Source organism: Pimephales promelas, chromosome 5, assembly GCF_988280905.1.
Source record: "Pimephales promelas chromosome 5, fPimPro1.hap1.1, whole genome shotgun sequence".
Classification (NCBI taxonomy): Eukaryota; Metazoa; Chordata; class Actinopteri; order Cypriniformes; family Leuciscidae; genus Pimephales; species Pimephales promelas.
In genome coordinates, this window is record NC_142773.1 from 11,931,201 (window position 1) to 11,945,019 (window position 13,819).

The following is a 13,819-nucleotide window of genomic DNA, read 5'->3' on the forward strand; positions in this document are numbered from 1 at the left end:
TACTGGAGGCCTCAGTTGACTGGCCCCACGAAGGAAGCGAGATATCAGAGGGTGTCTCCCGAGCAGCGCCCCTTCCACTAAGGGGTGGCAAGCCGAAAGAGCGGCCACATAAACCTTAAGAGTGGCAGAGCATGTGCCTGTTGATAATTTCTCTTGCATGAAGTCCAGAACTAAAGCAACCTGGCAGTTGACTGGATCTACATTGTGTACAACACACCACATTTCAAAAACACCCCATTTACTGGCATAACTTTGTCTAGTGGAGGAAGCCCTAGTGCTCAGAATGGTTTCAATAACAGCAGGTGAAAGCCCAGTGTCCCTCAGTTGGTTCCCATCAGGGGCCAAACATGAAGATTCCACAGGTCGGGCCTGGGATGGAATATCGCGCCCTCCACCTGAGACAGAAGGTCCCTCCTCTCCGGAATCACCCAAGGCGAGCCGTCGAGGAGAGATATTATATCCGAAAACCACACTCTGTTCGGCCAACTTTGCGCTATCAGCAAGAGGCAAGACCCTTGTTGGCGAACCCTAGCTAAAACCCCCGGGAGCAGAGAAACTGGAGGAAACGCATACGGGCGCATCTCGGGCCATGAGTGCACCATCGCATCCAGACCCAACGGAGCTGGGTAACTCAGAGAGAAGTAGACATTGTGCTGTCTGCTGGGAGGCGAAGAGGTCCACCTCCACTTTGTAAAATTTGGTCCAAATCTGTTTCACTACTTACTTTCACTATTTTCAATTCCCCCATCGGTAGTGTCTGTCTGGACAGTAAATCTTCTCCCACATTCAAATGCCCTGAAATGTATACTGCCTTGAGAGACAGGCACTTGTCCTGGGCCCAGAGAAAAATTCGGCTCGCTATTCTGTTCAGATTGCTCGAGCGCAGACCTCCCTGGTGATTTATATAAGAGAGTGCTGCTGTGTTTTCCACCCGCACTATGACATGGCAGCCCCACAATTGATGGAGAAAATATTTCAGAGCCAGAAATACGGCCATCAGCTCGAGGCAATTGATGTGCCAATCGAGCTGTTGACCCTCTCTCATTACAGGTGTGCTTTCGTATCTTGGTCCAGTGTGTGGTGAACAACTTATGGCTCACCAGTCTGTCCACATGGCCTTGTCGCTTGATTACTCATACATGATCTTGGCTACCCTTTCAGCGTGACTTGCATGTAACTTTCTGGGATGAAGGAATTTACAAGCAGCTGGAGTCCGTTGGTCATAGTGAGGGAGAGAAACCTCATAATCCTACAACCAGGCTGGAGGCTCTATTCGTTGTTTAGGACGCACGTCCGCAGGCAGTCCTTCTCTAGTCGTCTTGTCTGGATTCATATTTGACACAGCAATTACTGCATCCGGATTAAATGACCAAATTAATTAGTAGTAACCAATGTGCAGAACCGATCCTCCCTATACGCACACTATGCAAGCTGCGTAAGGCCTAAGCGGAACTAATCTTCTGATCACGAAAAGAGAGACTGAGAGAAAAACACCATGTGAGTGAATTGCGGGAACACTTTGATGTCAGCACAGAACAGTAAAGTTAGGTTGATGTGCATCTGTTGTGCAGTTTCAGGAGCATTTCTGCTCAACATGTGAGTGTGATGAAATCACTGAACATGAGCAGGCGCCAGGCGACAATGAATCACAGCCGCTTTTTTAGTTGGCTTACTGGGGAACGCATTTCTGTGGAGCCCTAGCTTGAGAGCCAGTGTCTGTCCAAGGGTTGTCCGCTCAGACAGAATAACAACTGGCAGAAGGAGGACTCTGGAGAGGCAAACAGATGTTACTGTGCGGCCCCGAGAAAGTCCCTGCCCAGCTGGACTGTCAGGAGATGGAGTCTCTACTCTGCCTGACCAAAGCTCATTGGCGGCACGATTGAGGCTCGTTGGCAGCACGATTGAGCAGGCCGGAAGAATAGTGAAATAAAGCGTCCTCAGAAGCTTCTGACTCCAAGGAGGAGGTGACAGGCGAGTTGAGATGCGAGGGAAGCATAGCGCAACAGTTGCGATCAAACCAGTACCAAGTCGCTGAGCAACAATGGCTCAAAGCAAGGGGAACTGCAACAACTCAAGGCACAGATGCCAATACAGTCGGAGGTCGCCCAGGCCTCCGTTAAAGCATGCCCTTTGTACGTGGCCTCTTTGATGGTGATAGTGGACCTCGTTCTAGGAGTGGGTAGCCCGGAGAAACGAAAGGTCTAATCACAGACTGAGGGTTTGGCGGCCAGCCGAGGTGATCCGGGGACACGGGGCATGCCGGTCTGCCACGGTCACCTCAGGACTCGGTCATGAAGCTAGTGCTGAAGCGGTCTTCATATGGAGGAAGTCAAACGGCTGCATCTGCCATATGCCCCAGAAGCCTCTCAAAGTTATTTCAGTGGGACCCTTTCTCACTTCTAATAACACCAGCCTAACACACTCTTACTTGAAGAAACGTGTAGAACTGAGTCCTTCTCCAAACTGAAAAAGAGATACTCAGCCCATAGACGAGAACACTCTCTCCCAGTTGACCTAAAGACCCAACTGTCTATGGAGCACTCGAAGGGTAGGACCTTGTTCTGTTGAGGACTCTGCACCCTCAATGCAAGAACAAAGAATTATCTGTGGAGTGGAGGGAGCAGGATCTGAAGTACTGTCCTTCAGGTCAAAGGCCATCTAAGGCAGTGTTTCCCAACCCTGTTCCTAGAGGCACACCAACACTACACATTTTCCAACTCTTCCTAATCGATCACACCTGAATCAACTTATCAACTCGTTAGTAGAGACTCCAAGACCAGAAATATGGGTCAGAAAAGGGAGACATCCAAAATGTGCACTGTTGGTGTGCCTCACAAGGAGCAGGGTTGGGAAACACTGATCTAAGGGACAGAGCATTTGGAAATTCAAGGCAATGGCATGCAAGAGGAGGCCGCTTGCCTCAAGTCTTTGAAAACACTGCCCATCGAAATGGATGAGAATTCACAGGCCCTATGGGGGGACTAGAATCTCCCCAAAAGGCAGCCGCCGCCAGACACAGGTGCACCTGTGTCATGACAGACAGCTCCAATTGAGGTACACCTTGCAGCCCTTCACTGCTCCTCAACCAAGACTAGTGAGTGGGAAAAGCTATTCAGGCAGTTTCTGGCAGAGAAAGTGCCGTTCACCAGATAAGCTCTCCATGCATTTTGGAAAAGAAAAGCACTGGGGCGGTGAGCTAAGAACCAGATACCAATCCCCCAATCGAGACAGGACACGGTGGAGTTTCGACTCAAGCCCGGCAGCCTCGGCGGCCCGTTTCAGCATTGCTGACATTTCTGGATCTGGCTCGGGCAATGTCACACACCCAGAGGGAGATAACACAGCCGAGTCGTCATCTCCAGAGGCCAGCTCACCCTCCGATACTGCCATCGACATCTTATCCTCTGGGGGAACCCCATTGAAATAGCTGATCGGTCCATTACAGTGGGATCAGCATGCTCAACAGGAATTCCATCGGCTGCAGTGTGACGGAGGAGTGAGGAGCCCACAGGGAATGGTTACCGGCCGAGACATCCATCACTATTCTCCGATTATCCATCCCATACGGAACCCGGGGGTGGGGCATGGTAATGGGGACTCGAGCTTCACAAATGAAGGCGAGTCTCAATCTCAACACCGCGACAGTCATATTCCCGCAATGAGAACATGAGCCATCCACAAAAGCTGCCTCACCATGCTGAACATATATACAGTATATATATATACACACACACATATATATATATATATATATATATATATATATAGCTAAAACATGTGATGCAACAATTGTGCCCATCAGAGAGGAAAAGGTAACGACCGCATCCAGAAAAGCACCGGTGTAATAACATCTTCTTTTTTTTTTTTTTTTTAAAGACGCAAACGCACCCGTGTTGCTCTTTCAGAAATGGGACCTGTCACAGGAATGACCGCGGCAACACTGAATTCAGAGAAGCACTCACTTTTTCGCCCTCAACCAGTTGCTTGCGACCAGCTTGCGACCACCGCTGCACTGCACTGTAGAAATCATCAGCACTGGGAGAGTCTTTCCAAAAGAACACAGACACACTCGCTCGTCGAAATCAACAGCACTCAGAGACATCAATACAATTGGCTCCGAAGCGATTTATACCTGCGCGCGGGGGCGGACTGTGTGATGCAAATTGTTCAATAGTACTCGAAGAACATAGGCTCTCTGACGCGATCCCCATTCAGTCGACCATCGACTACGTCCGACATTATCGACTGAAAGGGAACTAAAAATACATCTCTCCACTGTAAAGGACATAATAAATTAAAGCATATTTGTTTAGGTATTTCAGATAGATATTTTTATTAAATTACGGAATTATGTTGGATATGTGGTGATGAGACTGTAGCACTTTCAGGCCTTTCAGAACATCTCAGATACTGATCTGTAACATTTTCTACTCATGGAGAGATCATACTTTATTAAAGCATGTTATTGTTGTAAAATGTTCTTTAAAAGTGCATATTCTTTGCTTAGGATACTTAGAAATTGACTTACATGTGCATTACTGTACAGGACTAAATGCATGGTGGACTCTCTAGAAGTAATTTAAGAAATCATTTTGAAAATAGATTAAAATACATTTTCCTGTTTTGAAGTTAAAAAACACTGAACAACATAATTTTATTGTATTAAGTTTTTTTTTACAAAATCTACTGCTTTGTCTCTGACTAACAGCTTCACACCAAATTTGTTCTTTCAATGTGCTGCTTTTGAAGGCATAAAGTGCATTACAATGTGTTAAAATGTCCTAAATATTTAAAATAGAGCCAATGTAAACACTACCTTAAGATAAGAGTGTCAACTGTCTTCATTCAGAAAAACGGTTGATAGGGCCTTGTTCTGCAAAAGCTTGGGGCTCTAAGAGTTTTAGAAGGTTGCTGATTAATCCAGAGCCAGCAAGGATCAAAGCAAGGATCAAAGCCTTCCACAGCAAGTAAGAACTACATCATTAAAGCAGGGAGAAGAAAGCCAAGACTATACTAAGTTCATGGAGCAAGGAATCACAACCTCCTCTCAACATATCTCCAGGGGTCAAGAGATAATGAGTGAAACTTCCTCAAGTAATTGCAGCCCTGGAGGACAACAGCATCTCTGTAGTGCCAAACTTGATTCCTTCAAATTTTAATTCTGCAGAACTTCTCAGTCAGACAATAACATTATAGCTTATGATAAATTATTGACCAAAATTTGTTGATGTATTGTTGAGTCAGCCAAGTTGTTAGAAGGGAGTAAAGAACATTAACCTTCACATCCATAATAGGGGATTATCACGCTGATACGTAGGACTTTCGGATTCAGTGATCTTTGTGCACTGCCACTTCCGTTGAATTCCGTTGATCTCGCTGGCAAACTGATGACGGACTACACTAAGTTTATTTATAAGGCATCCCTGGTAAATTAATCTGATTCACTAAAGTGCCAGCTGCAAACAAACGTGCTACCTTGTTTATTATTTAAAAGTTTTAATCCAGTTCTTCCTTATACTCAATTCAGTCGGGAATCCATGAAAACTTTGTTAGATTTACAAAGTGGAACAGAGCAGTGATATAGCCTTCGTCTCAGCCATTGTTGAACTGCATCGGAAGTGGACATGCACAAAGTTGACAAATCCCGCCCATGAAACCCGGAAGCGTGATAATCCCCTATTGAATAAATCTTTCAGACATATTATATACCTTAAACAGAGAATAACAACTATAAAATTCAAACATGTATATGTCACAAAATAATCCAAAATAGGGAAAGTCTTATAAATTTAAAAATTCCTACAACATCATTATAAAAACCGAGCAATTTAACAAAAGAAAATTAACAATGAAAGACTGTGGTCTGACTGAATAACCCCAACTGAGAACATCTAAAAAGAGAAATTATATCCTGCTGTAAGTACAAGACAGAGCACTTTGAGTAAATTACTGTGTGGGAAGTCGTCTGGAAAATGGTGATGAGTTGAAACGGCACTACTCAAACCTAGGAAATCTTATCAATATTAAACTTTCTAACAACCTCTATGACAATCGCACTGCATTAAACAAATTATATAAGAGTTTGACTGCTGTAAAACTCATCTTACCTAAGAGAGAGGCCGCTCACTGCAGAGCCAATGGGCGGAGCTTGACGTACAGCTCCCCCTCTCTTGACATAATGGGTGGGGCCTTGAAAGTCCAGCCACAACTAATTCTGGGTACTACATACTACAAGATATTCGGGGGAATTTTGGACCAATTTCTCCCCTTCTGATAATGCAAGTTAAACTCCTGATTATCTCTTAGCTCAAACAGTAGAGAGTTGGCACTTACAATGCTAAGGTCATGGGTTCTGATAAGAATGTAAATAAGAATAAACTGATAAGAATGTAAATGTGTATCTTGAAATGCAATGTAAGAAATACAAAAGCATAAATATAAATCTTGATGGTTCTACAGACTATTTTATCAATTTTCCTGTGGTGAGAGCCTGAGGTGTGTTAAGAGTGGCTGAATCTGCTCAGAAGAATGTCAGAGCCGCCCCAATCTCGAATCGTAAATATTCAACATGTAGACTATTTACGATCAGAAATCCTGTTGTGTGGGGAGAACCCCAGGGACTAACAAGCGTACACACTGGAGAAAATCACGTGAAACAAAACAATACCCAATCAGAGGTTGATGGAAGATGTTCATACCATCTCCAAGGCTTCATCTGAAACATTTTTGCTTATAGAAATAGCCTCTTGTCCGGGGGTTACATGCAAGCCTATAACCCAACAACGCAAGTAAACCGTTTTCAAGACTTTATTCATAAATCGGGTTATTTCCAGGTAGTGACGTCAATGTACAGTATAATAATAATACTCATAGTATTTCATTTGTTATGTCGGTTGTGATGTCAAATTAAGCATTAAAAATGAATGAATGAATGAAAATGAATGAAAGAGTATTGCATGTCAGCGTGAATCTTATGGTTCATATATTATCCTCTCATGTAGTTACAGATCAAGGATTTTGACTGTACCACTTTTTCTTCTGCTGCACAAGATCACTTTTATATTTTTTTGGGTCAAGAAAGAGTCTGAGTTTGCAAAACACAAATAAATCCTTCTTCCTTACCGCAAAACGCTCGCTGGATGAGCTTAAACTTAGTTCTAAAGTGAAGATCACGGTAACCCACTAGTAAAGACTCAAGTATTACCTAATCCTTCAGCAGGATTCAGCAAAAAAGTCATTGTGGGTTTTTGAGATTTTTGTTTTTTTGTAGGGTTTGGATAGTAATTCCTTCCAATGGATTTGGTAACATTTGGGTCGATACATAGGTTCCCACTATCTTCACCTTAGAATACTGATCCAAATAATTTGTTTGTTTTTTTCTGAAGGATGTAGTAACACTCGAGTCATTGGCATCCAAAACCGAAAATCTCAAAAGTGTACAATGATTTCAGTCATTACTAGAGAGTTATAATTTGATTTCACTTTAGAATACTGAACCAAATTTAGTAATTCATTCTGAAGAACTTGGTAATAATTGATTAATTATGGGTTACCATGATCTGTATTTTACAATTAATTATATATTATGCATTATTAAGTTAATTATGAACCTTTATATAGTAGTTATCAGTAGTTATTGATTATGCTAACAGTGAACTACCACATTCAATTATTAATGTTCACTTATTAAATTAATAATTAACTGTGTAGTTATTCATCAATGATGTAACAGTATTCTAAAGTGTCACCGAACTTACTTCTTGGTCATTAAAAAAGTCTGTTATATAAAGTATGGGTGTAGCTTGTATAGCATACAATCCAGGCAGACTACATCCTGCATTTGGTTTAGCACTTGCACTTCCTAAGAAACTAAAGAAAAAATGGTTACTCATTAAAGAGAAGTGCCCACCTTCTGATTTTGTGAAATAGGTAAACCGAAAGGTAAGACTTAATGGATCCCATGAGGGTAATTCAGACCTTACAGCAGCAGAGGGAGATAGCGGTTTCAAAAACTAAAAAGTATAGACCTTATGTAGCCCCGCCCCTTTTCAGCGTTGCGCTCGTTGTCTTTTGACTTCCGGTCTGTATTTTGACAGCGATCTTGCATAGGTATGATGAATGAACTGCTCGTAAAAAATTTCCTGGTCGACATTTGTTAAGACATCTGTTTTACAATGCTTATGATAAACATTACAATGCTCAGGATAACTTTTGTTAACTCTACAATAAGTAAATCCACTTCACCAGCTAATTACTCCTCGACAGCGATGCCATAGAAATATACAGAGTGACCGCGAAACCAGAAGTTCAAAGACAATATTCTAAAGATGACGGCGCCCACGTTTCTCTGGTGCATAAGGTCTATACAAAACAAAAAACGATTAAAACAGTGCATTGTGGAAATTGTGTAGAATGCATTATACAGTAAAACATACATACATTATACAGCATAACATACATACATACATACATGCATAAAATGCATAGACTGCCACTAAATAGAAATCTGCGGAATCAGTCCCCGAATCTAATCACTGAAATTGCTTGGCAAATATTGAATGAAAGCATCCAATGTTTGTGAAACATAGTTAATTAACCAAAGTTAATTACACATTATGGGCACCAAAAGGGAGATGATATAAAGAGCAAGGGAGTGTTTTCCTCCATTTAATTAAAAATCGATGTTGTTTCAAAGCCACATTCTTTAATAAGTTCCTCTTGATTTAGCAATATGTCAATCTGAACTACTAGACTTGATGAATAAGGCCATCTGCTCACTGCTTGGTAACATTGTTTGTCCCACTCCCAGTCATATCTTGCTCTTGAACCACTATATATATATACAGTATATATATATATATATATATATATATATATATATATAGTATATAGATACAGTGTATGTATATATATATATATATATATATATATATATATATGTATATATATATATATATACTGTATATATAATAATCTGCAGCTGTTTCATAATGTTTAAGGGTCTTATTATTCAAGTAGTGAAGCCAGTTGAGCTCTGTTGCTTTTGGTGCACGTGCTTCTTCTGCTTGTTTATGTGAAGCCAACAAATTTTGCATGCATGTTATTTCTGCCATTACCATTAAGAATTTCAAATACAAAAGCTCAGCGTTATTAGTCAGTTTGTGCTACTAACATGAAATACCAGACATATCCCACTTCTCATAAAAAAAGTCTTTAAAAAATAATTATTCTGAACCATGTCAATTTTGTTCTATATGCACTTCTATATATTATACATCTATGCACTTAATTTCCTATTTCATACTGTTCTTCAAAGTACATATTTAATATACAGTTTATGCACAGTAAAGAGTTTATCATTAGGTTATAAATTATGCAATTTTTGTGAACTGATTTGTACACTGAAACGAATATGCCAACCAACCTCATAGGCAATAGTAAGAGGACATTAATTTATTCATTTCTTCTTAGCTTGTCTTTAACAGGATTAAGAGTTCTGTGACCAGCCGTTATATAATCTGTCAGAAGTCTGTAACTCACTCCGACACTTTTCCACAAACCTGTTTCAACTGCTGACTGAGTGGGGGCAAGAACATATGCCTGTCATCCACCATAACTCAACCGAAGCCCACAGGGAACACAGTTGCTGTCACGCTGTTAAGCCATGCTAAAAGCAGCCCTGTTTCTGAAGTTTACACTGCAATGGTATAACGACTCAATCAAGATAGCAAAGACAAGGAATTTCAGTAGGAATTTCACTTTTTAGTGCTAATGAAGTATATAATAAATATAAATGAGCTTCAAGAAAAATGGTATGCACTGCATGCAGCATTCCTCCACATATAGACACGCACACAGGCATGCAAACTGATTAAGGGGAATCTTACTGAGCTGTAGAGGAAGCCCTCCGCATTCATGCCGATGTAGAAACCTCCTTTGACTCCCTGAATGGCCACCACTCTTAAGCCGACAGGGATGAGGTTGAAAAGAGCTAGGAAAAAAATAAGGAGGACATGTTATTTAACAATATGTTTGGCACTACTAGAATCACACTAGAAACAGTGCTAAACTTTTATCTAATACGTTGTTTAAAGGGATACTCCACTTTTTTTGGAAATAGGCTCATTTTACCACTCCCCCAGAGTTAAACAGTTGGGTTTTACCGTTTCCGAATCCATTCAGCCGCGATTTTCTGATATTTAGAAGAATATCAGTAACCAGGCAGTTTCTGGTCTCATTGACTTCCATAGTATATATTTTTTTTCCTACTATGGAAGTTAATGAGACCAGAAACTGTCTGGTTACTGATATTTTTCTAAATATCCAAAAATCGGCTGAATTGATTCAAAAACGGTAAAACTCAACTGTTTAACTCTGGGGGAGTTGTAAAATGAGCCTATTTCCAAAAAAAAAGTGGAGTATCCCTTTAACAGTTATATTGAATAATGCATTATGTAGGACTGTTAAACTAATGAAGACGGAGAATGGGAGCGCTGCTGAATGGAAGTGTTTTTTTTTTTTTCTCAGCACCGCCAAAATCAAACAGAGCATCTGGGACTTAAGTGGCGGGGGAAAAATATTGCTCAGGGTCCACCATGGTGGCTAGCTCATATAGCTCAAATTGCTAACTATCCGGTGTGAAAGCCCCATATGATGCAGAGTTCCCCCAAAAGGGAACCATGTTCAACATTTTGATTTTTTACTCTTAGAAATTATCTAAATAGAAGAAAATGAAAGTTAACAAAAATATCCTTGATCGGGCTGAACAAATCAAGATATTACTATCCCACATTCGAGGCATTCAAGTTTGCAGACAAATATGAAATATGTCTCTCCTTGCATTTTCCCTTTGAGAGGTACTGTTGCTTCTTCAATAACCTTGTGAGAGAAGTACTTGATCATTTTCTTTGAATTATTTGAGTTTTTTGTCTGAAATCTCAAATAACATTAAACAAACAAATACAAACGGTCTGTGATTTCATATTTTTCAACCAGACCACTGTTGTAACATTTCATTTGGATGCTCAGCTAGTGTAATCACTGGAAGCATCTGGCACACTTAACCACACATATACCATTTTGTTAAAATTCATGGATAATCTTTTGACATTTGGCATAGTTGGTGATTAAAAAACTGGTAAATGTGCACATGACTTTAAAGTAAATTGTACTTAAACAAAACTAATTGTACCTGCTCAAGTCATCTGTATTTGGTAGACATGAAAACAATTGTGCATTGCTATAGATTAAGGCGGCAACACACTCTTCCTCCTTCTATAGTTTTCAAGTGAAGGAATGAGCCCAGTTTGCTGATGTTCAGTATTGTGGCTTGAAAAGGTACCAGCATGCCCATGATTGAATCATGAGCTGATTCAATCTCACTTGATAAAAATCAGTGCCTTCTGCACTGTGGTGTTAATTTGCCTCAAAAGATGTGAATACTTTCAGTGGGTCTCTCAGTATCTATTTGTGCTAAAGCTTCTTTGAAAATCTACTTCAATGCAGTTAGACTATCCTTTTGAAAAGTAGCTGTACTACCTACTACTATTGAAAAGTAACTTCTTGAAAGCAGTCTTAAACTAGCACAAAAACAAAAACATCTCATAAAGGTTACATTATGGAAGCCCCCCCAAAAATTAGGAAATGGTCCTCACTGAAGAACATGAAATCCACAAGGAAGAGTCGGATCCAGATCCAACTCCTCCCACCCTACATATACCTAAACCTACCCAGCTCCACCCCCTTATCCCTAAACCCACCCCTAAACCTACCCAACTCCACCCCTCAGATCTGGATCCAACTCTGCCCCCTGGATCTTGTGTGCTGAAATGAGGTGCTACTGAAAATTAGCACATTGTACTTGCGATTAAAACTGGATGTTTGGGTGGACATTTTGAAGGTGTTGTTCCTATTTAAAAAAAAACAAAAAAACAACAACAATATTTGCCAATTGCTAGTTAGTTGTAGGGGTAATAGAGGGAGGGTCATTTACAGAGAGCATTTTGATTGGACAGATATCTGATTCATTACTATTGGAAATAGTGGAAATACATGCCTATGGTATATTTCTGCAAAATGGCAACCTAAAAATGTCTCCACAAGCACATCTATTTCAATGAACCTGGGTTTCAAAATTATATTAATATATATATATATATATATATATATATATTTTTTTTTTTTTTTTTCCTTGAGAGCTAAAAGTCAGTTCCCATTCAGGGAACTTCGAGCTGCGTGTAAACGCCGTGGGAACGCCTCTGCGTGACGAGTCATGAAGCACGTATGAAATCTGTCCAATGGCGAGACGGAACGTCATAGGCGGGGTGACGTATCGACCAGGAAACTATAAAGCATCCCCGAAACACAAGCGCAACAGCTTCTGAGTCTTCACAAGCGCTCTATGTATGAATTTTGTCTGTCTGTCTAATATTGTATATTTATATATATTGATATGGCGAGCAAACAACAGCAGAAAGTGTGTTCATCCCTGCCCTCGCTTCATCACGGGTGGGGATACACACGATCTGTGTGTTGTTTGTTTGGGAGTGCAGCATGCTCAGTCGGCTCTCGAGGGGGCCGGCTGTGCACTGCGAGTGTCTGCCCATGAAGACACTTCGCTCCCGCCGGGCACTCTTCGAGGAGAGTGGTTCGGTGCGCGCTCCCCGCGGCTCGGGTCCCGCTGCTGCCGAGGCACAGCGAAGGCTTGCGTCGTGGGGATCGCAGATGGATCTATCAGCGGGGATTGAGACGGGCCCCGCCCTTTCTCTGCCCTTACCTGGTAGATCCAGTGCCTCAGTTCTCGCTGCGGGAGTCCGCGTTGCGGTTTTTCCTGCCCGGGCTGAGGCGCCATCACTTCAATTATCCAGTTCTGAGGAGCTGGATGTTGAAAGTGTGGATGCAGAGTCTATGGACTCAGTGGAGAGCGAGGGAAGCTCGTTTGCCATCCCAGTCTCCCGCGAATGTAGTAAAAATAAAAGGAAAAAAAAAATAAAAAAATGGAGGTTTTTGACTCGGGCTGTGGAAAAATTAACCATTGAATGGCCAGTTGAGAAACAAGAGTCGAGAGAGTAAAATGGATGAGAGATTTTTAATATCACACTCACTACCTCCATGCCGGTGTTTGCCCTTCTTCCCCGATCTACACACCGAGGTGTGTAGATCGTGGAACAAACCAGTGTCAGCTAGAATTTTGACACACCAGACCTCTATGTATGCTAATATTGCTGGGTCTAGGAGATATGAGTGAGGGGGAGGTCGTCGGCACTGACGTGATTAATGAGATACTGCGTCAGGCGGCAGATATTTCTCTCCGTGCCACCAAGGAGACGGCCAGATCAGTCGGCCGCTCTATGGCAGCCCTGGTGGCCACGGAGAGGCATCTGTGGCTAAATCTGGCTAATATGAAGGAGAAAGATAAAGCGTTTCTCCTGGATGCGCCGCTGTCGACCGGAAAAAAACAGGCAGCGGCGCTCCAGAAATGTCTCCCCCTCCGTACTCATCCTTCGGGGGCTGCTGGGCGAGAGCAGCCCCGCCCGTCGAGAGAGCGTCGCGTCTCGGGCTCCTCCCCAGCAAAACTGGGCTGAGACGCGGCGTTCTCAGGCGAGGTCTTCCCGGGATAGAACCGATCTGAGGACGGTTATTGTCGCCAGGAAGGCTTCGTCGAAGAAGTCCTGACGCCACTGGTGTCAGGCTACTGAGGGTGGTCCCCACCGTGAGACAGAGGTGTTCGCCGCTGAATCCGGCGCCCGCTCTCTCTCGGTGCCCTCAGGGGTTCGTTCTGCCAACCCTGCCTGTAATGGGGGGTGCAGACGGTCCCAGC

At 42.1% G+C, this 13,819-nt stretch overlaps 1 protein-coding gene across 4 annotated transcripts in view; it reads right to left on the bottom strand.

Moving 5' to 3' along the window:
• fgf12a (fibroblast growth factor 12a) overlaps positions 1-13,819 on the bottom strand; it is a 117,236-nt gene that overhangs the window by 30,787 nt on the left and 72,630 nt on the right. For all 4 annotated transcript variants that reach the window (XM_089130980.1, XM_089130979.1, XM_089130978.1 and 1 more), the window contains one exon: positions 9,888-9,991. In XM_089130980.1, coding sequence (XP_088987106.1) covers positions 9,888-9,991 — 104 coding nt within the window. The remainder of the gene's footprint in view (positions 1-9,887; positions 9,992-13,819) is intronic.